We start from the raw sequence: 25,287 nt of genomic DNA, 5'->3' as shown, positions 1-25,287 counted from the left end.
CCATGTGGTCCGAGATCCTCCTGGACCCCACTCTGCTCCTGGGGATTCACCCTTCCCACCAGAGCACTGCCAGGTATCGAGCTGTGGAGTTGCAGCCTTTGCGCTCCTCTTGTTTACAGTCTTAATGGAATTTAAACCGTCTCCTTTCTCCTTTCTCCCTTTTTAGTTTAGTCCCTGCGTCTGTTTCCAACTTTCTACCTTCTCTCCAGCTGCTTTTGGGAAGGGGTGCTTTTTCTATATTCTTCCCCCACCCCAGTCTCTGTCCTCTCTCTGCCCGCAAAAGTGGTTCTCTACCTTTCACGACTTCTTGCTCCCCAAGTTCAGCTCTCTGTGCTGTGTACCTGTTGAATTCTGTGGTTTAGGTTGTGCAGATCGTTGTGTTAATCCTCCAGTCAGTTTTCTATGTGTGTAGGATGGTTTAGTGTTGGTCTGGCTGTATTTCATGGACACGAGACACACACAAAGCTTCCATGCTGTTCCACCATCCCAGCTCCTCTCCCTTAGTACTTTCTATAATTCTTATATTTGGTGTGCCTGGGTGACTCGGTTGAGCCCGGTCGGGTGTCCGGCTCTTGATTTTGGCTCAGGGCATCATCCCAGGGCTGTGGGTTTGAGCCCTGCTCCAGGCTCTGTGCTGACAGTACGGAGACTGCTTGGGATTCTCTCTTTCCTTTTCTCTCTGCCCCTCCCCTGCTTGCTCGCACTCTCTCTCAAAATAAATAAATAAACATTTTAAAATGTTGGTCTGGGATTGGTGCTTGAACTGTCCAAAATTCTTTATGTTATTGTTAGTAAATTATTTTCTCTGTTCCGTCACGGTCAGTACAGTATTTGTCACTGCTGAATCCAGTGATGTGTGTTCTTTATTGTGTTCAATAACTGCTCTAGTAACGTTAATTATATTTTCTTAAGTAATGATGGCACAAACTGTGTTAAATGTAATCACTGACCCACAAAGAGAATTTTAAGAGCTTGAGAATATAACGTAAACATTCCTGGAAGAAAGGGCTACTTTAAATGTGTAAGTATAAGATAACATTCCAAAGCCTTGATGCTATTTAATATGTAAATTATCCTTTGATGATTTCAAACTATTTTAGAAATGTTGAACTCATGGTTTTGGAGCGACTGGCCTGGCATCAATTTTATCATTATGGGAAAGAGGAAAGAGATTAAAGATGTGGGATCATTAGATGAAGAGGAAGCCCGGAAAGTAGAAACTAAGATTTTATTTGTAACACTTGGATTATTTTCATCCTGATAAAGTGACCCATTATTTTTGTATATTTAAAATACAGCACTCCACCACACAGTGGTGCTATAGTTCTAGTATATTTACATGTGATTTTGTATATAACACTCTACTAAAAGCATTCTATTTTCCAAACTCTTTTGTCAGTCACACGCACCATCTAGTTGCATAAGCAAGCACATCCCTTGTATCACTTACATCAGCTTTAATTCTACAAGAGAGACAATTGTAATTTGATACATTTGTACATTAGACCAGTTGGTTTCCATCTCTCTTCTTCCTGAACAGATGCGCTAAAGGAACAGCTACACAAAAGAGGTGTTCGTATTTTGACTGGATTGGGGAAATACCTCCAACAACTGGACAAGGAAGGAACTGGACTTTTAGCTAAGGCAGATTTTAAGCAAGCTCTAAAAGCATTTCACTTAGAAGTGTCCGAAAACGTACGTGCTGCAATGAGTAACATAGTATTCTTAAGTGGTATTATTCATTTTTCTAGTGAGATTTTTAGTAGCTCATGTGTCTCTTTCTTTGTGCCTCATAATCAGTGTTAGCCATCAAGCGACAAGTCCTGTTGATTTTTTAAAATTTCAATATTCATTCCTCCCTCCTACATTTAACAAGAGCCTAATAAGAAGGCATTGTTCTCAGCTCTGAGAACACATACTCTGTACTCTTAAGGTCTTCATAATCAAAGGAAAAGAAATATAAATAGATTACAAAACACTTTCTGTGTTAAGTGGAGAATGCTTTCAGAACACATGGGATATTTTCCAAGCCAGCTTATGGGGAAGGGGAGGGAAGATCATAGGACTCCTGCAGGAGGGTATAGCTGAACTGTCTTTTGAAGGATGAGGAAGAACTAAACAGACAAGAGGGGAGGAGGAGTGTGGATCAGACAGCGAGACCACAAAAGGAGAAGCACATGTAAAGGCATGAAGGGGAAAGGGAGTATAGCCTGTTCTAGGAATGGCAGAAGGTCACCCTCACACCTCCTACCCTGACCAGAGCCATTATACATCCTGTTCTCTATGCTGGGGGCAATCTCCCACTAGACCTTTGCATGGCTGGATTTTCCATCATTCAGGCTTTCTCTACTGGGAGCGCTACACTGATAGCCTCATCCGATCTCCAGTCCTCTCTATACCATTTCCTATTTTATTTTCTTCATACCACTTTGCAAATATTCTCTGGCTTTTCTGGCAGGTAGGGTATAAGTTCCATCTGGGAAGACACCAAGGTGCTTCTGGTTTCCTGCTGTAACACCTCAAGAAGAACCTTGCATACGCAAGTGCTGAGTAAACAGGCGACACATTAGTTTACATGGGTAGATATATGAATGGAAGGAACAGAGAAGAATGGAGAGAAATAAGCCTAGCACGGTTCTATTACATTAAAGCCTTTCATGCCATACTAAGTTTGATTTTATTCTAATAGCGAATTTGAAACACGTCTACCTCAAGGGTTTCGGGTAAGGGATTCTCTTGCGTTGCTCTCTTGCTTCAAACGGTCTTGTCACAAGACATAGTATATTTTGTGGAGGGAACACTGGAAATTGAATTTATGAGGTATAGATTCAAGTTCTGGCCTTACTACTTCAACTGTGTGATTTTGAATTGGTCTTTTAACTTTTCTAATTGACAGGCTTTGCCTGGACAATCCACAGATACTACCTCTAGTCAGAGTTACTTTGAACCTCAGATGAGAAAATTTCATGGGAACATGCCTTATTTTTATTATTTTTTTAAGTTTATTTATTTTGAGAGACAGAGAGAGTGATTGGGAGAGGGGTAGAGAGAGAGGGGGTGACAGAGAATCTCAAGCAGGCTCCTCGCTGCCAGCATAGAGCCAGATGTGGGACCTCAACCCACGAAACCGTGAGGTCATGACCTGCGCTGAACCATGAGTCAGATGCTTAACAGACTGAGCCACCCATCAGGTGCTCCGTCAGGCTTATTTTTAAACTTAACAGCACATTTTACAGATACTTAAAGTCAGTCGTGTACTGGGTATTATGACAGACAAATTAGGAGTAGTTGAAAAGTGGTGGGGAGCAGGGCATCTTAAGATGGAGTTTTCTTATTAGAATTTTAATTGAAAAAATTAGGAGGAAGTGGAAGGGAATTTTTTTTGAGTACCTATTTGTCAATCACCTTGCTAGATACCCTATTTACATTCTCACTTAAAGCTAACAACTTGACTGAGACATTTAAAGTATATTTACCTTAGTTTAAGAAAACCTCATGCTGTAATTTCTTTGTTGTTAGGAATTCTGTGAATAGAATATTCTACTAAGTTGTGCATTTGCAAAGGAATAAGTGGCAATGGTAAAATGAACCAACTGACATAAGGTTTGACTCAAAATAACACCTTTCAGTGTGAGTTATGGAATAATATTGGACCCATTCAAATCTTCTGTACTTTGAAACATGAAGACTAGAAATACTGTGAGTGGTCCTGATGCTTTTGAAGCATTACAGAACCTGAAGTGACTACATTAAACATATCCAGTGTTCAACTTCAAGTAAATGGTAAACATTTTTGTATAGAAAGGAATTGAACTGAAAATATAAATTTGTGACATTGCCACTCCTAAATGGTCCTTAACTTACAGAACTGTTTACCACAGAGTCCCTTTAAATAGCTTTCTTAGTGCCTTTGTAAGCTTTCTTAGTGCTTTTGTTTGGGTTTATATATAACTTTTTCAAAGTTTTAAATTAAGCCTGTTACCTTGTCTGGGGCTAAAGTAGTAACAAAATACTATTGAGATGAGTTTTGTTGTGGTCATATACAATTTCAAGGTGAAACAACGGTATCTGTGTGAATATTTTTAGGATTTTGAACCTGCATGGCAAATTCTGAATGGCAATGACAGTGGCAAGGTTGATTACGGAGAATTCAAACGTGCCATTATTGGTGAAATGAATGAGTACAGGAAATCATTTGTTCGAAAGGTAACTTTGTTAAGTAATCTTTTAAATAGTTACTTTTAATAAGGTGTTGGTCTCATTTAAAAAAAATTAATGTTTATTTATATTTGAGAGAGAGAGAGAGAGAGAGAGAGAGAGAGAGAGAGAGAGAGAGAGAGAGCTCAAGCAGGGGAGGGGCAGAGAGCAAGGGAGACAGAATCTGAAGCAGGCTCCAAGCTCTGAGCTGTCAGCACAGAGCCCCAATGTGGGGCTCGAACTCATGAGCCATGAGATCATGACCTGAGTCAGACTCTCATTCAACTGAGCCACCCAGGTGCCGCAGGGCTCATTATTTTAAAACGTCATTGAATTACTATTGAACATATTTGTTTATGTATGTATGTATGTATGTATGTATGTATGTATTTAGAGTGCATGCAAGCAGGGGAGGGGCAGAGAGAGAATAAGAGAGAATCCCAAGCAAACTCTGTGCTGACAGCACAGAGCCTGACTCAGGGCTCAATCCTGTGAACCATGAGATCATGACCTGAGCCTAAATCAAGAGTCAACCCTTAACTGACTGAGCTACCCAGAAGCCCCACCATTGAACATGTTTTAAATCCCTTTACCTGTCATTTGTTTTGGGTTTAGTAAAATACAAGCAAAATACATACATATACAAATCTACCAGGATAAAGCAAAATAATTTATACATATGTTTTAGGAACAGATTTTATTTTATTAAAAAATTTTGTTTTAACATTTATTTAGTTTTGAGAGACAGAAACAGAGTGTGATTGGGGAGAGGCAGAGAAAGAGGGAGACACAGAATCTGAAGCAGGGTCCAGGCCCTGAGCTGTCAGCACAGAGCCCGATGCAGGGCTCGAACTCATGGACCACATCAGATGCTTAACTGACTGAGCCACCCAGGCACCCCAGGAACAGATTTTAAAAGGAAATTAAAATCTGAAATCAAATTTTGGTTCATAGACTACTAGTTCCATAAATTGCTGGCTCCATAAATGACTAGTTATATGACTATCTATTATTAAATATCTTTGAGCCTTAGTTTTGTCTCATAGGGTTGGTATAAGGATTAAACATGTAAAATCTTAGCGTTGTGGCTATTCCAGTGTCAAGACTCAATACATGTTATCTTAGGATGATGACTGGTTTTATAATCTCTGGTTTTATAATATATTTCTCTGGTTTTATAATATGCATGTTAGCTGTTCAAATGAAGATTAAAATGACTGTGTTAAATTGAAATTAAAAACAGGACCCCTGGGGTGCTTGGGTGGCTCAGTCATTTAAATGTCTGACTCTTGATTTCAGCTCAGGTCATGGTCCCATGGTTCGTGGGATCGAGCCCCACATTGGGTTCCCTGCTTCCAGTGTGGAGCCTGCTTGAGATCCTGTCTCTCTCTGCCCCTTCCCTGCTCACACACTCTCCCTTTCAAAATAAATAAATAAATAAATAAATAAATAAATAAATAAATAAATAAATAAATAAAACTTTAAAAAACAAAACAAAACAGAAACCCCGATTTTTATAGGAAACTATGTATTACTCAGGTTCTTGTAGCCATTTTTGGAGCATATTTGGAGCAATGTAGTTTGTTTTTCTTTTGTATATGTACCTAATAGAAAATGTAGATGTATCTAATATTGGAAACAAAGCTGTTTTGTACAGAAAAGTATAAACAATTACATCAGGTATAAATCTGAAATAGAAACTTTCAAAATCTTTATCTTTACTGGCTAAAGACACAATAAAAACTTTATGTTAAATGAATTCAGCACATAATATTTATAAATGTGCATTTATTTGTACTTTACATGTCCTGGTGACAGGTTTGAATATCAAGAGTAGAAATTGGAGGGTTGTCTCTTTCATAAATCTTGATTCTGGGAATAGAGGACAAAAATAGAGTTATAAAGTACTATACTAATTTGCCAGGGCTACCATAACAAATACCCCAGACTGTGTGGCTTAAGTAACAGAAATTTATTATCTTGCTCTTCTGGAGACTAGGAGTCCAAGATCAAGGTGTCAGCAGGTTTGGCCTCTCCTGAGGCCTCTCTCCTTGACTTGTGATTTGCTGTCTTCTCTTTATGTGCCCAAATCCTCAGTCTGGTTGTCTGTGTCCTAATCTCCTCTTCTTATGTGGACACCAGTTATACTGGATTAGGGCCCACCCTAGTGATTTCATTTTAACTTAATTACTTCTTTAAAGGCCCCATCTCCAAATAGCAGTCACATTGTGGGGTACAGGGTGGGTTGGGGCTTCAACACATGAATTGGAGTAGGACACAGTTCAGCCCATTACAGGTGCCATATTTCTGTGAACACATTATTGTGAATAAACAAACTTGATTCCAGTTTCGACTCTTGTAAATGTGGGCTGTTGTTTTGAGTTGGTTTTGTGTTTCTATATACCCACTCCTCCATAAAATATTTTCTATTTTATGATGCTAAAAATTGTATTGAGTTAGAGGAGCAATAAAACAACTGGCATATCAAAAGGTAGTGTTAAATTTTAGGAAATAGAGTAACACAGGCCATTTAAAAAGTATTGCAATTTCTCATTGATTTTAGTGGTGAATATTTACATGTTCACTTTTTGAATCAAAGTAATTTGTCTGGGCCATTTATCAGTTTCCTGTAAATTCTAGAGCAGGAAGTTACCAGAAAGGTCTTTTACTCGACTCTAAAGTGTGAGAGGAAAGCCAGTGCAACAGAGGTAAGGTTACTTTTTCAAGGTCAGGGTTCCAGGAAGTGGTAGAAATAATACTCCAGCGTAGGTTACCTAACATCTTGCTCTAATATCTTCCTGGATTCATGATGCTTCCTTCATATACCAGTTTAGTACTTTTAAACTGGCTTGTTTAGAGATCATAAATAACCTTCTTCAGAATAGGGAGTTAGCTTCTCATGTCTAATGAGTTTATAGAAAAAAAAATAACATCTCTCTTTATTTAGGTCTTTATGAAACTGGATTTCAACAAAACTGGCTGTGTGCCTATTATAGACATAAGAAAATGTTATTGTGCAAAGAAGCATCCTCAAGTAATTTCAGGTAATTATTATGAGTCAAAATGCATTACATTTCTAAAATGTTAGTTAATAAAAGTAATATCTTTAAATCGTATTAATTTACGGTGTGGACTTGAAGCTATTAAGGGAGGAAATAAACAGTTATTTTTCAAACCAGACACATAAGAGTCATTTGGCCTTCCTTTAAAAATTCATAGGTCTATTGTCTTCTTATTTTTTTCTCTGATATTCATAAACTGAGATTGAACTTTTATTTCTTGCTGAGGAGATGGCGAGGAATCTGAGTTGGAACAGAATAGATTTAGAGGACAGATAATTACATGTGCAAGTTCTCTGAGTTGGTTTTACTGTATGTGCTTACACTTGAAGATTTAAGGCAGAAAGTGAACGTCTTTCTCTAGGAATGGAGGTGTACATGTAATGAGCATACATATGTTTGTCAAAATTTGAGCATCTAGAAAATACATGCATACATCCAGGTGGTCCCCAACTTCGGATGGTTCAACCTAATGGTATTCTGACTTCATGATAGTGTGAAAACATTAACTGTTTAGTAGAGACTACTTCAAATTTTGGATTTTGATCTTTTCCCCTGGCTAACGTCGTGCGGTAGGGTACTTTCTGCTGCTGTCGTGCGGGGGCAACAAGCTGTAGCTCCCAGTCAGCCATGCGATTGGGAGGGTCAGCAACCCACACGCTTCCAGCCATTCGCTGTCAGTACAGTATTCAGTCAGTTGCATGAGATATTCAACTACATTATAAAATAGGCATCAGGTGATTTTACCCAGCTGTAGGCTAATGTAAGTGTTCTGAGCACGTGTAAGGTAGGCTAGGCCAAGCTATGGTGTTCAGTAGATTAGGTGAATTAAATGCATTTTCAGCTTAGGACCATTTCAATTTACAACTGATTGGTTTATCAGACATAACTTTATCATAAGTCAAGGAACATCTGTAATTTTAGAGATGTATTGCCTACTATATTTCTTCAGACTTTAATTTTTACACAATTGATGTATAAATGAATTCTTATTATAATGAAGGCATTTGGCCATAGTAACTCTCCTCTTTTCATTATACTTTCCTCTATAGAGGTAACAGTTATTGTCATTTAATATATATACATTTCAATCCTTACTCCATGAATTTTGTATGAATATGTATATGTACTATAAAGATCTAATACTTCTTGAAGATTTTTCTTTCTTTTTTTTTTTAACATGAAAGGTACACTAAACACATTGCTATGTAATTTACTTTTTACGCTCAAAAATACCTTTTGGAGCTCTTTCCATATTAATCCCATTGATCCACCTTATTTTTATTTGTTGTATATTACTCTTTGTAAAAATCAATATACTACAATTTACCTACCTATCTAGTCTCCTATTGGTAGACTTTTAATTTCTAAACAATGAAGAAAGTGAATAGGCATATTTGTGACTCCATAGGCTCATTTTCTGCTGTTTCCAGGGTGGAGGGGGTAATTTTATGACTTAGGATATCTGAATTTCAAATATTAATGGATACTTTCAAATTGCATTGTAATATGGCTATACCATTGCATTGTAAGATGGCTATATTGCCATTAGATGGAGAATTCAGTTACACTGCTACCATGCTAACACCACAAATTTTTGCCTATCTGATAGACTAAAAATAATTTTATTTTCCTTTCCCTGGCTACTTGGAAGGCTAAACACATTTTTGTATATTTTTTGACCACTTATATTTTATGAATAGTTTCTTTCTAATTTATAATTTTGATCATCTACTATTAAGTACTATAGAATACTATTCTAGAATTTTCCTTTTTCTAATATTAAAAGAATTTCTAATAATCTGTTTCAGGTCAAAATAGTTTAATGTGCTTATCAGTGACTTTAAATGAACTGCAGTTGCCATAAGAAAATTTCTAGGATTATTTAATTGGATTTAGCGTTATCTTTTCCTTTAAACCTTTGTCATTCTCTGCTTTTCTCCTTTAATTAGTCTTACTAGATATAAGAACAAGATAGTTTACTTATTTCAGAATTAGGTGATTTCAACACCCTATATTGTGTTTCTCTTTATTTTCTCCCCTCTAATAATCTTAATTAAGTAGCTTTAGTTTTGTTAGATGTCATGGAATTGTTGGTGAGGGTTTTGTTTTTGTTTTTGGGTAAGCCTTTGTTAATTTAAGAAATTCCATACCTTGTCTTTGCATTCTCATTAAGGAAGATCTAGCAAGGCATAAAAAGCCTTAAAAAGAGGAAAACTCATTACTGTTTTTTAAAAAAGAGAAACGGGCGCCTGGGTGGCACAGTCGGTTAAGCGTCCGACTTCAGCCAGGTCACGATCTCGCGGTCCGGGAGTTCGAGCCCCGCGTCGGGCTCTGGGCTGATGGCTCGGAGCCTGGAGCCTGTTTCCGATTCTGTGTCTCCCTCTCTCTCTGCCCCTCCCCCGTTCATGCTCTGTCTCTCTCTGTCCCAAAAATAAATAAACGTTGAAAAAAAAAAAAAAGAAACAAAAAACCTTTATTGTTGTCTATCATTACAAATTATAATATATTTACATACCCATCTCTGGAATATAGATTGTTTACAATTTATAATTCATTTAAATTAAGGCTTTTGTAGCACAATCTAACTGTAGAAAATACTTTTTTTACTTTGCATAAATAACTTATTAGAAAAAGCTATTTTCAGCTTTAATAGAAATAAGATATTCCAAATATATTTCTTGTGAAGATAATAGAACTTAACATTGTTCATTAAAATACTTGATGGTCTCTAAGAGGAGAGAAAGAAGTTAGTTACAAGTGATAAAAGTTATGTATTTCGTAGGTGGGAGTACAGAGGAAGTATAAAATTCTTGAGTATTTGAAACACAAATTTAAATAAAAAATGTTGAGATGCATAGCTGGCTCCATTGGCTAAACATCTGGTTCTTGATTTTGGCTCAGGTCGTGATCTCACGGTCTTGTGTTTGAGCTCTGCTTTGGGCTCTGTGCTGACAGCACAGAGCCTGCTTGGGATTCTTACTCTCCCCCTCTCTCTCTGCCCCTCCCCTGCTCACACTCTCTCTCTCAAAATAAATAAAAACTTATAAAATTTAAAAAAATAATGTTTTTATTTAAAAAAGTGTTAAAACTCATTTATCCTAAAGTACGGACGGTAAACAAAGGAAGAAATCTCTACTGCCAACAGGTATATATGTTTTATATAGATCAGATCTTGATTAATTTTAATCCTTGACTAACATTCAATCACAAATTCACTTTATTGTTTTATATTACCATTTCTGCAGAACGTACTTATTCAGTCGTTGTTCATTCAGCCTGTGTTTAAAATAAAATAATCATTTGTTCTGTATTTCTCATGCATGTTTTTAGTTTTTATTTTTAAATATTTATTTATTTTTATTTCTTTATTTTTGACAGAGAGAGAGAGAGAGAGAGAGAGAGAGAGAGAGAATGAGGGAGGGGCAGAGAGAAAGGGAGACAGAATCCCAAACAGGCTGTGTGTTGTCAGCAGAGTCTGATGGGAGTCTAGGACTCACTAGCCGTGAGATCATGACCTGAGCCGAAACCGAGTCAGATGCTCTGCCGACAGAGCCACCCAGGCGCCCCTCGCATGCATGTTTTTAAAAGACAGCAAACATTTTATCCAAAGCATTCTTTCAGTTGGAAAGGCACTTTACGATGAATTATTACCGAGTCCATTAGAGACCTCTGGTGTTTGAAAAAGATCCAACTCTTGCCTAATTTTGCCCACCTCATTAGACAAGGTGGTATTCCCATTTAAGTGTGTTATTTTGAAATGCGACATGACTTCAGAATGATTTAGAGAGTCACATAGATTTCTCTGACCCTTTTTTGCCTTTATATATATGGGCGTCTATTTTCTTTGAGTATTACCTGACCGCCTTCTATAGCTTACTTCCATCTTATTATTACTTCCTCTTATTAAAAACGTAATGAATGTCTTTTTTCCTGTTCGGTGCTGGGATCCTGGGAGTAGATCTGTGTGAGGAGGGTAGTGGCTGAGATGGTTCCTTCCCTTTAACTGACCACAATAAAATCCGAGCTACTTATTTAAATAGCTTATTGTTTTCTTTATGAATTAAACAAAGCCAATGAATTAAAAGACTGAATCAGATATTTTATGTTCTCTCTTAAAATGACAAACTAAAAAATTATAATTTTTTTACATTATGTCATTCTTAATAGCATCTTCCTATAGAATGAAATTAATCATATTTAACATAACCTAGTGGAAATAACCTACTTAATTGCAGAGTTTAAAATAGGGTGATTTAATCCAGTGAAAGTTCTTCCAGCAAAGATTTTCATAGGCCTCTGAATCCTATGTTCGCAGTAATATTTTCTAGCTGCAATTATGAGTAACGGATTCATAAAATAACTAATGCCTGAATATAAGGATGTTTCTTATACGTTGCATTACTGCGTTAACAGCCTATAAATCTTGGAAATTGTTTTCTTCTTTCCTTATTTCTAATGGAAATAAAGCCGAGTCCTCTAAAATATTAAGAAATAGAAGAATGTCTACATTAGTGACTCTTATTTTGCCTATATGTATTACATTGTATCAGAGGCTTAAAAGAGGCCTCAAATGTGTACTAAACTCATCACCATTAAATTCTGATTCATGCAAGAAAATGTTTAAATAAATTGGAGGGAAGTTTGACATAAGATTTCAAATTGTGGAAGAGATTTCATAAGGTGATTAAGTATTTCTTTATCATCATCTGTCACTTTACTAGTCTTCTAGGGAGAATGTTTCACAGTCAGTACTATTTTACAGGCCATTCCACAGAGGAAGAAATCAAATTATCTTTTCTAGAAACACTAAAAGATGCCTGCAGCAAGTCTGATGAAGTGTCGTATGGTGAATTTGAAGATTACTATGAAGGTCTAAGTATAGGGATAGTAAATGATGAAGATTTTGTTAATATCTTACGTACCCCATGGGGGATTTAGTTTTTCAAAATGAATGTGTCTTCAGCACGAAGCATTTTAAAGGAGAGAATGAAGTGATTGTAAAATACAGTCAAACACTGGAATATATTTTTCTAGGACTTTTTCTTTTCTTCGAAAAGATTGAGTCTGAAAAGAGAAATCAGAAAGATAGATGAAGTTATGTGTATGTTCATGTGCATGTATGAGTGTCTCTAAGTTTGTAAAGTCCTGTCATTTTGATTTATTACTTATCTTGAATAGATTTTAAAGGTCATTTTTAAGTAGGCTTCATAGGAAAGTTATGTCTTCATGAAACTATATGGGAGCATGTATATAGTAACTGCGTTACACATCCATTTTTTTTTTGCTACCTGTTCCCCAAAATATGATTGCCAACACTCTCAATCTGATAGACTGGAATTGGGCCCAAAGCCTATAAGACTTCAAATAGTTCAGCTTGTTTCAAACATGAAAATGTTAAAGGAATTAACGGATATGCAAGGGAAATTTTCCCTGTGGGGTGATTGTAGATGTTTTCCATAAGATAAATTATTAGAATGATGGAGGCTTACCCCTAAAATGCTTATGTAAACACTGACTTGTCTTGTGAATTCTTCTAAATTATGTGCTGTTTTTTTGTTTTGTTTTGTTTTGTTTTGTTTTGTTTTGTTTTGTTTTGTTTGGTCCAGTTGAGCACAGTGTAATTATTTGAGTGATCAGCTCTGTTCGTTCTTTTATTCTATTTTTAACTGCAATCCTTCTTACCTACACAGAATTACTAGTCAGCTAGAAACAGTGTAAAATGGGAGGGGGAATGTTTTCTGAGATTTTTAAGTAAAGATCTCAAAAAGTGCATTATCACATGTATGGACTAAGGGATAATTTTCTAATTCTTAACAAAATGTAAAAGGATGTTTGTTTCCTAAAATGAATGTATGTTATTCTAAACACCTCCTTTTGTTATACTAAAACAACGGAAACATTTTCTTCTCAATAGATATTATTTAATGATTAAATATGTTGTAATTATCCTTTCTAAATTTTCCTTCACTTCTCCTCACTTCGGCTTGGAAATACAGAGAGAAGAGAAAACTCAGTTGTTTCCAAGTTCATACTTTTAAATGTTATATATTATGATAACATAAATTAGAAAAGAATGGTGTTGAGTAAAATAAGTTGTAGAATATGACTTTTGGCATATAATTTTATTCATCTATGCCATTGGCAACATTATCAGTTGTGTGATGTGTGGGAACACAGTACATTCAAAGTAGTACTTTTTCGAGTAGGTACTAAAACTCACCACTAAAATATCAGAAAGAACATTTTAGTGCTATTTTCACTAGCTAAATTCTTTATTCCTTGGAATTCACCCCCGCCATTAGGTTATTGTAATTAAAACAATATGCTGGAAGACATTTTCGCAGAAATAAGTCTATAGTAAGTATAGTAACTCGATAGTAACACCATTTCTTAATTGCATTCTTATTCTTAGAAAAATGTATCCAACTATAGTCATTTTAAAACCTACAAATTGTTCTCATATTAAAATGACTAATTCTGTGGGTGCTCAATATGCATGTACTGTTTTTCATTGATAATTTTTTATTCATAACAAATCTATTCTTAACATTGTTGGGTCATCTTGTGAATATAATCACAAAATGTATTGTGTAGGCTGTCATATTGGGAAAAAAGGGAAGATTCTTCTGGGATTTAACATGTTAATGTCACATCTTACTCTTAAATAAACCATCACGCTCTTAATATAAGTACTGATATGTGTTTGTTTGCAAGAAGTTTGTCTATATAGGAGTTTAGGAATAGTTAATTTCTTATTACTTTCCACTGTTATTTCAATGTAGAGTTAAGGAATACGTATTCAATATGTTATCTGTATATTTTGTTAAATTATAATTCTTGGCCCAATAAATCATTCTGCATTTGCCTTACTGTCTGCATTGTTCTCTGATTTCAGTGTAATAAAATCTATTATTTAGTATTCAGTCTAATAGGAGAGCTTTTAATTACATGGTTATATTTTCAAACATGGACAATATAATAACTGGCTTTTAAAATTCTTAACAGTCTTCAAGAGTCTAAAATATTTCTTGATTAACTTTAAAATATTAAATATGAAATTATATGTTACGGTGATGTTACATACATTTTATATCAAGTGTATTCCATCATTCTCTAGATCTTTAAAAGGTCTTTACTTGTTTGTGGTATAGAGCTGGTTTCTCAATAGCTATACTGTTTATTGAAGTCTATATATTCATTTTAGTGTCTCTACTCTTACTAATAAAGTTTTACAGAGTTTTTGGGAAAACTCACTTTTTTTAGGAAAAAAAAGGAGTACTGTATTTTAGTTAGGAAAGAATATACATTAGAATGCTGGAGTAACTAGAGTATAATACAGGTAAAAGTGTATGTTCCTGTTTTAAATGTTTTACTATATGAACATATGTTCTTAATGAACCAGTGACTCTGCACAGGTAAATTGACTTAGAACAATCCATAGTGTTGACACATCTATAAGACACATTTTATTAATTACTTTGAATTTCCAAAGTTGTGAGTTACTTCAGGAGAGAATTGTATACAATAGGCTGTGCTTACCGCCCAGTACTTAGCATGCGTATATATGTGAGATTATGGTTTATAGTCCTTGCATAAATAAAACATGTACTGTGATAAACTGTAGTCGCCCCTAAGTTGGCCAGCAAGGACAAAAATCTACAGTGAAAATGCTTGAAAAAGTAGAAGGAACCGAACCTGTATAACAAGCCACGCAAGAGAAGAGCAAAGAGAATTCAGTGGGTTGAAGGGGAAGTGTTGTATCTGATAATGAGGAAAAGCTCCTGTTATAGCCTTCCATTTTTATTTTATGGTTCTACAAACTTCTAAGGAGAACATTTTTTTGGATGTCTTCACAGGGTAAAGAATAAGTGCCTCATCGTGGAGCCAGTGTTCATTTGATCATGACCTCATTCTGTCAGTCATGTATAATATGGTTGACCCTTAAACGACAGAGGTTAGGGATGCTGATCCCCTGTGCAGTCGAAAATCCACCTATAACTTTTGACTCCCCCAAAACTTAACTACTACTAACTTACTGTTGACCAGAACCCTTTACCGATAACATAGTCAACTAATACATGTTTTGTTTATTATATGTATTGTATACTGCATTATTACAGTAAAGTAAGCTAGAGAAAATAAAATGTTATTAAAATCATTTTCAGTACTGGGCCCCCTGGGTGGCTCAGTTGGTTGAGTGTCAGACTTTGGCTCAGGTCATGAGTTCTAACCCTGTGTCTGGCTAGATGCTGTCAGGGCAGAGCCTGCTTCGGATCCTCTGTCCCCCTCTCTCTGCCCCTTCCCTGCTTGTGCTCGCTCTCTCTCTCTCTCTCAAAAATAAGTAAACATTAAAAATATATAAACCATAAGAGACTCTTAAAAACAGAATAAACAGGGTTGATGGGGGGTGGGAGGGAGGGGAAGGTGGGTGATGGGTCTTGAGGAGGGCACCTGTTGGGATGAGCACTGGGTGTTGTATGGAAACCAATTTGACAATAAATTTCACATTAAAAAATATATATATAATAAAATTGTTTTCAGTACTGTAACCAAAAAAAAAATCTGCGTGTAAGTGGACCTGCACAGAACAAGCCCATATTGTTCAAGGATCAACTATACTTACTGTGTAGCACTATTCTGTTCAATTGCCCAAGGCTCTCAGTGTAGATTTTTCTCACGCTTTGTGTATCTACTTGGTCTCAAGTCCTTGGGTTTCTTACTTTTGAATCCATCCCTTTCACTATTCTCAGTGCCTATTCCTTTGCTCAAGCTCTTACCACTTTACATGTGTATTACCTCCACATCAATTCTGCTTCCTCTCCATTCCTACTTTAACCCATCTACACATTGCTTCTAGAATTATCTTTCTCAAATGTACTTTACTTCCATGATTAAAGTTCTTCCATGGTATCACACACCTTTAAGAGAAGTTCAAACTCCTCACGTTATGACAGACAACCTAAATAATCTAGTCTCCCCAAGCTGATCTCCCTCTCCACAGTTCATTCTCTTTGTTCCCCCAGCCATTCTAAGCTACTTAAAGTTTTTAAACAGGATTATGAGGTTTTAATTTTTTTTTAATGTTTATTTTGAGAGGAAGAGAGAGAGAACACAACTGGGGAAAGGCAAAGAGAGGGAGAGAGAAGGAATCCAAGCAGGCTCCATACTGTCAGTAGAGCCCGACATGGGCTCGAACCCACAAACCATGAGATCATGACCTGAGCTGAAACCAAGAGTCGGATGTTTCACTGAGCCACCCAGGCGCCCCTGGATTATGAGATTTTAAACCTCTGTGCCTTCAGTACTGCTCTGATACTTTTGTCTAACATTGTTTCCTCCATTAGCGCATCTAAATCAACTGCTACTGTTTTCTAATACTACCTCAAGAACCATCACTTCTGGAAAACTAAAGCCAAGAAACTCTGGAGTCTGATATACTTGCCGTTCTTTGGATCCTATTGGCATTGGATAAATGAAGCATCTATCACTTCATACTATAGTTATTACTTGGCTTATGTTGTATTGTATTGTAAGCTTCTTGAGTATAAGAACCATATCTTATTTCACTTTATGACCCTGATATCTAATGGAAAGTCTCTTGAGGTGTGGTAGATATTAAATCAAAATTTGCTAAGTGAATACATGTGTGATTTAAAGCAACAATTGTTTGGTTCTTACATTTGAACACTTTTGCCTTAAAACACTGTAGCATAGGGACGCCTGGGAGGCTCAGTCTGTTGAGCATCCGACTTCAGCTCAGGTCATGATCTCGCGGTTCGTGGGTTCGAGCCCTCCATCTGTGCTGACAGCTCAGAGCCTGGAGCCTGCTTCAGGTTTTGTGTCTCCCTGTCTGTGTCCCTCGCTCTGTCTCTCTCTCAAAAAGCAAATAAACATTAAAAAAGTTAAAAAATTAAATGCCCCTAGTTCATGCTTGATACAACGCAGGTATAAACTAAACACAGTGGGGCATGGAAGAACTGTGTCCTATCAGGGGAGTAATAATAATAATTCATCCCTCTGGAGTCATGATTTATTAAGGTATTATTGAGATGGCATTTCAGGTGTTCTATAAAAAACTGAAATGGTTAAGATTTTGGAGATTTGATTGAATAAATTATAGAAATGTATTACTGGATACACATTTTAAGATTTCTTCAACCTGTGTAAGCTAATTTGTATAGTTTTTGGATTTCTAAGCAATGCAAAGTTATTTGTAAGGGTTTGAATAAAAAATGATTTATCTGGTGATGAATTTTATGCAAGGAGAAAACAACCATGGTCTCTGTTGTGTTTAAGTATTCCTTTTATCAAGTTAGAATGGGATTTCTGAGTATGGCTGAAGTTTAGATACAAATGAAAAGATTCTCACCTTTGCAACTGTATGCTGAGTTTCCTGGGATTTTCAGATGATTAGAAAGCCAATATGGAACAGGTGACTGCCCTTCAAGGAAATCATTATGTGTCACTTATGAAAGTTGTACACGTATCCAGTAGTTGAAGAGATTCATATAGAAAAACTTAAAAAAAATATATGATGTCAAGGAAAAGTAATTTTGATGATGTATTTGGATATGACCATTACATCAAGAAAAAAACATGTACTTTAACATTTTAATATAAATGATGTGGAAAGGACACAACCTTTGAAGTCACTGAATATTGATTTCAAAGTTGAGCTCTGATACAAATTAGGTATGACTTTGGGAAGCTACTTAATGTCACTGAGTCTTTACTGAAGGATTCACTATAGGTATAAATATGGATATACTTAAGAGATGTAGATGTGGATAGATCTCTAGGTATAGTGCTTAATACAATCTAGCAGACACATGTAACTTAGTATACATTTATTTCTTTTGTAATTTTTTGCCTGAAATAAAAAATTAATGAAGAATTTTCTTTATTTTTCTGATTAATTCCAAATGGCAATCATATGAACCATTCTTTTTTTTATTTTTTAATAAAGCTTATTTATTTATTTTAAGAGAGAGAGAAAATAAGAGAGAGAGAGTGAGCAGGGGAGGGGCAGAGAGAGAGAGAGAGAGAGAATCCCAAGCAGGCTCTGCACTGTCAGCTCAGAGCCTGGCACAGGGCTCGAACTCACGAACCACAAGATCATGACCTGCAGAAATCAAGAGTCAGACACCTAACCGACTGAGCCACCCAGATGCCCCAGAATTATTCTTTAAAAGAGAGATGAATTCTCTTCTTTCATCAGAGCCCATGCAGGAAAATCAAAATCTTGTATTAAAGCTATCAATTCTTTTATTACGAAGTATGTAGTAAGGTGACAGTTTGAAAGAGTGATTAGTAACAAAATTTATTGTTACTGAAATTAATTGGAAGATGATACATGTGGAAGATGAATTTTATATCTATAGAGATGTTAGGCAACATTCCTAACCTCTTCGGCGTGTACCCTAAGGCAGTCAATTGTCTTTTGCATCCAGTAAGAGATTGTGTTTTCTACAGATGGCCGGGACAGTATCTCATCCCATAAAGTGTTCTTACCTAGTGAGCTTAACCTCACACCCAGAGGTGGGGTGTGTGTCTTCTCTAGTTGGATATGTACTTGTTACTTGATTGTAACAATAGACTGTGGCTGAAGTGATGCTGTGTGACTTCTCAGACTAGGCAAGAAAAAGCCACAAAGTGTCTTCACTGCTTGTTGCAAGATTTGACCACCAAGTAAGAAGTCAGACTCTATGAGACTGCCAGATTGGAGCCATTGTATGAGGTGCTCTGGTCTCCCAGCTGATAGTATCAGTTGTCTACCAGGTGCGTGAGTCATCTTGGGTGGTTTGCAGCCCCAACCAACCTCTCACCATATTCACTTGACAGACCCCAAGTGAGAACCACCTGGATGAGCTTTTCTATATTCTGTTTATTTTTAATTTCAGGTTTATTGAAGTATAATTGACCCATAACTCTGTGAGCAAAATAAAATGTTTGCTTTAGGCTGCTAAGTTCTGGGGTTATTTTTTGTACAAAAATAGTAAGCACAACAATCCTTAATTAGAATTTGAATAAAACAAAGATATTAAAAACATTTTGTTAACTAATCAGGGATTTAATTAATATGGCCCATGGTTTATAAAATTCTTTTGAGACATTAAAGAAGAAAATAGGCATGATACGTCTATATGAATGAGTGATACATAGACTCCAAAGTTATACTTTATTAAAGATAAATGAAATTGAACTATAATATAAAGTCATAGGTTTGCAGAACATATTTTACCTCTGCAACAGTTACTCATTATATTATATTAGTTCTGGCAATTAGTGAGTTTATCACTGTCTTAGATTAAGTATCATATAATTCTCTTGATGAAAAAAATTTGTCCATTTCCTCTGTTTCACCAATGACTCTAATAAATATGGCAAGATAATTTGTAGAGAGAATAATTTATGTTTGGTTGTTATTGCTATAAGATGCAGAAAAAATTCAGATCCTGAGTTGAGTTCTTAATCATTTCTGCTTCCAACTCTGGGACAGTAAAAACAAAAGTTTGCCTGTTTTCTTAGAATGAGGCTCAAGGGATCATTTATTCTCACCTATCTTTGAGTAGTGTGTGTGTGTGTGTGTGTGTGTGTGTGTGTGTGTTAAAAGGGAGTTTAAGTAGACTACAACTGTAATGGATATAGGCCCACCTGAAGTTGAGAGCTTCTAGTGAGACAGAGAAGTGAGGGGTATTGCTTAGACCCTGGTAGTCCAAAGTAGAATAAGGTCTGCTTTCTCCTCAAGAAGCTTTATAGGTCCCAGAAACTGCAGATGAAGAAGCCAGTGACTGCTAAGTGTGATAAGTGATTGGCAGCATGGACAGATATGGAAATTATATTCTAGATGAGTGTGTGTGTGTGTGTGTGTGTGTGTGCATGCAGATATGTATTTGCACATATGCTAGAAAAATAAGGGAAGAGACAGGAAAGATGACACTTGCATAAGTTGTAATGGAGTTACTTCCCTAAGACAACGAAGGCTGGAAGGCAGATGTAGGGTAACATTTTGATGCACTTCCTACTTACGTTTCCTTTCGTATTTCAGTGTCATTCAGAAGGTATCATTCTAGTTCTGAAATTTCTTATAAACAATTCAAAACACACTTTCAGGTTTCATCTGTAATGCCAGAAATTTTAGAACTCCTTTTACTCACCATAGCACCATTTATCCTCTGTACCACTTTGCCACTCACATTCGTTTATATCAACCATTACCTGCATTGAGAGGGCAATTGCCACTTTTAATTGTTCATCACTATATTCCCATAGTCTAGTATAGCCTCCGGCTTTGCATCTGATGCATAAATACACAATAAATATCTGTCAGCTGACATAAATCCATAAAATTCTATCTGCCTCAGCAATCCCAAAATGTTTGGATCATTAGTATATCAGATGTTTTATGCTTTTTATGTTTTTCTTTCTCTCCTGTCACATTCTTTAGGACTGCTATATGAAAAACTGACGTTTTTTTAAAGTGCAATTTTGTTCCAGAAATTATTGGAGTTATTTACAATCCACGCCAACTTCTTTCCTTCGGGGTGTTTGTATTTTACCCCTTTAAGTGGCCGTTCTCTAATCTCCCCATTATTTACACATCACTAAAATAAGTAATTTGTAAGACATCTGAAGATGTTACTTCGAATTTTCCTGCAATCCTTTGTTAGTAGTGTTCTAAGTACCACACTCTATTGTTCTCTGAAGAAAGATGTATGAGTGGAAGGGATGTTGGAAATTGGCATCTCTTAGAATAGGAGTGTACCAGTCTCGGATCACACACTTCCTCTTTCAGACTCTGACGGTGTCACCCCACTGTCTGATAGTCTGAAGCACTCTTGACTTTGGTTTCCTGATAGTAAGCTGTTTACTGCTTTTGGAGTTCAGAGAATTCTTTACTTACTTTTTCTTGAAATTTAAGCCTATTTTAGGACATATCACAGTATTCAGCTTGCTCATCTGATACTGGGCATATTTTCTGATTTTTCACTTATCTTTGTATTTTTTTAATTTCAGAATTTTTATGTTGAATATTTATATTCAATTTTTATATTTTATATGTTGATTACCAATTTTGCTGTATTATTCAGGTGTTGTTCTCATATATTTTAAAGTTAAATTTCAGTGGTGTAATATCCATGTCTATATTCTCTTATATTAAATTAATGCAATTCCCCATTTTTTTGGAATCTCTATCTTCTGTCTTACAAATGGCATATTTATACATCATTATATCCTAAACATCTTTTTTTTCTTAATGGAGTGAGATTAATGTCTCCCCATTTTCCTCTGTTACCTTGCAAGCTCCCCCCACACCCAACCTCCAGGTAGGACCCAGCAATTATATTTCCTGAGACATCTGCTCCTCAGAACTCAGTAAGAAGAAGTTATCTTATAGAAAAACAGAAAAAAAGAATATGTGATATGCGTGTATGTGTGTTTGCACATACACACACCCCAGAAACAATTATTTTGTACAGTCCCTGTTTCACTATTATTTTCCAATTAGATGATTGAATTCTCATTTCTGCATTAAGAGTCTCACTGGTGTTCCTTATGGTTGGCTAATTCTGAAGCTAGAGATAGACTCTAATCTTAATTGAAAGTATTCAGCCTAATTGCTTTTTACCCTTAAGCAAGTCTGTAGTTCTTCTCCTTTGTTTTTTCCTTCAACAAATACATATTGAGTACTTTCTATATGTCAGGTGCTGAGCCAAGCACTAGAGAATGCAAACATGAATGACAGACTCATTACGTTCATGTGACTCTTTGTCTAATGTGGGAAACAGTCATATTATAAAAAGGTAAGCTGGGCGCCTGGGTGGCTCAGTCAGTTAAGCGACCAACTTGGGTCATGATCTTGCAGTCTGGGGGTTCAAGACCCGCCTTGGGCTCTGTGTGGACAGCTCAGAGCCTGGAGAATGCTTCAGATTCTGTGTCTCCCTCTCTCTCTGCCCCTTCCTGGCTCACTCTCTGTTTCTCAAAACCGAACAAACAAACATTGAAAAAAAAGATAAGCCAAATTATAAAATATAAACAACTATGGAAGTCCCAGCAATGTGATGGTGGTGGCTAATCAGAGGAAAATGCTCATGGAGTTAGCTAGTGGATATCAGAGACAAAGATGGGAAAAGTGTGGAGAGAGGCATTCTAGACTCACTGACCATGAGCAAATGTTCAGAAGTAAGGGACAGCATAGTATGTGCTGTGCTCTGTGCATGTGTGTTTCTGCGCTCTTGTGAGTGCATGCACATGCATGCTCGTGTACTGCTTTGTCTCTGCTGGAATTTGACTAGTCCTATAAGGAATGGCAGAAACCCGGAGGTATTGGTAGGAGCAGGTTCTGGGAGCCTTGTATGCCATGAGAAGGGACTTGGATTTTATTCTGAAGGTGAGCGGTCCTTAATCTATTGACAGTGTTCTCCTTTGAGAATCTGTTGACAGCCCTGGAACCCCTCCAGAACAGTGCGGAGAGACTTGAACATGTTCCTAAGTTTAAGGGCTTCCATTCAAGATGGTTTATATCTTTTGCTCCAAATGCAAGCAAATGACAAAAAATTAAATGAGCTACTCGATGAAGTTATTTTTTGTATGGATTTAAAATAAAGGATAAAATGAAAACTCTAAACAACAATAACACCGTGTGGGAAAACATTGTAAAAGTGTGATTGGTTAGGGGTAGAGGTAGAAATACTGTTAACGTTTGTTAAAAATTATAGTTAAGTATTCATGCCAAAATTTTAGCGGAAATCACCAGAAAGAATAAAAATGCAATCTTCAGCTTTGAAATCATCACAGAGGGGTACCTGGGTGGCTTAGTTGGTTGAGCATCCTGATTTTGGCTCAGGACATGGTCTCCCTGTTCATGAGTTCAAGCCCTGCATCAGGCTCTGTGCTGATGGTGTGGAGCCTACTTGGGATTCTCTCTCTCTCCCTCTTGCTCTGCCCCTCCCATACACACACACACACACACACACACACACACCCCGTCTCTATTTCTCTCTCCCCTCTCTCTCTCTCCCTTACAATAATAAATAAATAAACTTAAAGAAAATAAATCATCATAGAAAAAAAAGAAACATAAAAATATTTATTAAACAGAAGATAGGTAGGGAAGGAATCTATGAAAAACTGTGGCTAAACAGAAACCACAAAATAAGATATAGTAAAATCCTAATACAATATCAGTAACTGTAATAAATACAATTAGGCTAATTTCATCAGGCAGATTTTATCATATTGAATAAAAATTTTAGCCACATGCTACTTATAAGGATACCCAAATTAAATAATTAATTACCTAAATTAAAACCATATCAAAATGGATGAGGAAATATATACCATTCAAAAAATGATCAAAAGAAAGATGAAAAAGCTAAATTAATACCAGACAAAATTGAATGTAAGGCAAAACACACTTGTGAGGATAAATCAAGGGTACTACTTAAGAATAATAAGAAAAAGAAGGTAAAAGGGAAGGAGATTTAAAAAACAGGAGGTACTGATGGAGTAGTAGGTAGTTTGGGAGAAGATGGGGTCAAGAATACACACGGATGAGCATTCAGATTTTTTTGGAAAAGGGTGAGGATGGTTGGGAATGGGTGTATTCCAACTGTTGGCCTTTCCTGGCTGTGGTTGGAAAAATGGAGTTAGACATGGGAAGTGCATTCTCACTTATGTCCAGTGGTTAGTAGCCACCCACCTATTCCACAGACATTCATCTCACTCTAAAGCTTTCCCAAGCTACTCGGCAGGTCTTGAAAGTGGTATTTCATTCATATGCTCCCATTCTACCAGCTGCATTAAACTGTGCTTGTTTTCTGAGGTTCGGGGATAAGGTCCTAATGTTAGTACTGAATCAACTACCTACTGTCAGGAGCATGTGGTTCACATTTTTCTTTTCGGGTTTGCTGAAAGCAAATCTCGGAACTGCAGCTACATAATAAGCAAGAGGAGGCTGATTACCCGACAAAAGATCACTGCACTTATTTTGGCAAAACTACAAAACATCAGCCAAGATGGCTCCTGCCAGTGGGGGAAGCTTTCCTCTCCTGCATTCTACACCCACTTCTTCTCACCAGATAAGGGTTCTATCAGTGGTCTAGACCCCTTCTACAAAAGGTAGCCACAGAAGAGAGTTAAGAGGCTGGTACACACATATTAGAGTGACAAATGAACGTTATGTCAGATTTAAGTCTGGGGAGAAAACAAAGCCTGTTATTTAACATGACTCCTAGGCATTTAGTCATTGAACAGTACAAGCATAATGTAGGACATCTCCTCTGAATGCTAGCAAGCATAGTGTGAAGTCAGCTCTCGGGGAGATTTCAGGCATCAGAGTAAATCCAGATTGGCTTCTGTCATTTGCTATACTGTTCGAATCCACATGATAGATGATAGCGTCTTGGTCAAGGATGATATCACTGGATTGGGATGATAGCTGCTAGGAGGCTCAAATTCTGATTATTCTTTGAAGGTGGAGCCAGAAGGCTATTCTAATGTTACACTTGTTATATGGCATTACATATTGCCCCCAAACCATATGTATACCTATGATGTTGTCCAATGTTTTAGAAATATCAAGTTAACTATGGAGCCCTTCCAGTAAAACTTAGTAGGCTGACCATCTTTGTCCAGCAGTTCTCCCTCCAAATTTTTCATTAAAATATCAGTGAAGAGGGGCGCCTGGGTGGCTCAGTCGGTTGAGCATCTGACTTCGGCTCAGGTCATGATCTCGCGGTCCGTGAGTTCAAGCCCCGCGTCGGGCTCTGTGCTGATCTCTCAGAGCCTAGAGCCTGTTTCAGATTCTGTGTCTCCCTCTCTCTCTGACCCTCCCCCATTCATGCTCTGTCTCTCTCTGTCTCAAAAATAAATAAACGTTAAAAATTTTTTTTTAAAAAATATCAGTGAAGAATAGTGGATGAAAGATTTTTTTAAGTTTAGACAACAAACTTATGGAGGAAATTTAATGGTTTTAGCAGACCATAAAAAAGAGGAATCCAAATGCCTATAAGAGGAGGAGTACCTG

General features: G+C 36.6%; 1 protein-coding gene across 11 annotated transcripts in view; it reads left to right on the top strand.

Moving 5' to 3' along the window:
* CAPS2 (calcyphosine 2) overlaps positions 1–18,272 on the top strand; it is a 57,276-nt gene extending 39,004 nt beyond the window's left edge. For 8 of the 11 annotated variants that reach the window (XM_047865839.1, XM_047865837.1, XM_047865835.1 and 5 more), the window contains 4 exons: positions 1,541–1,695; positions 4,087–4,206; positions 7,145–7,241; positions 12,022–14,124. In XM_047865839.1, the coding sequence (XP_047721795.1) occupies positions 1,541–1,695; positions 4,087–4,206; positions 7,145–7,241; positions 12,022–12,197 (548 nt within the window). In that variant the 3' untranslated portion in view covers positions 12,198–14,124. Of the gene's footprint in view, positions 1–1,540; positions 1,696–4,086; positions 4,207–7,144; positions 7,242–12,021; positions 14,125–15,115; positions 15,620–16,603 lie in introns of those variants that run through there. The other 3 variants (XR_007153844.1, XM_047865838.1, XM_047865840.1) reach the window with 3 other exon arrangements.
* Positions 18,273–25,287: the final 7,015 nt, after the last annotated feature.

Source organism: Prionailurus viverrinus, chromosome B4 (assembly GCF_022837055.1).
Source record: "Prionailurus viverrinus isolate Anna chromosome B4, UM_Priviv_1.0, whole genome shotgun sequence".
Lineage (NCBI taxonomy): Eukaryota > Metazoa > Chordata > Mammalia > Carnivora > Felidae > Prionailurus > Prionailurus viverrinus.
The sequence above is the reverse complement of the archived record's forward strand: the minus strand, read 5'-3'. Positions and strand labels throughout refer to the sequence as shown.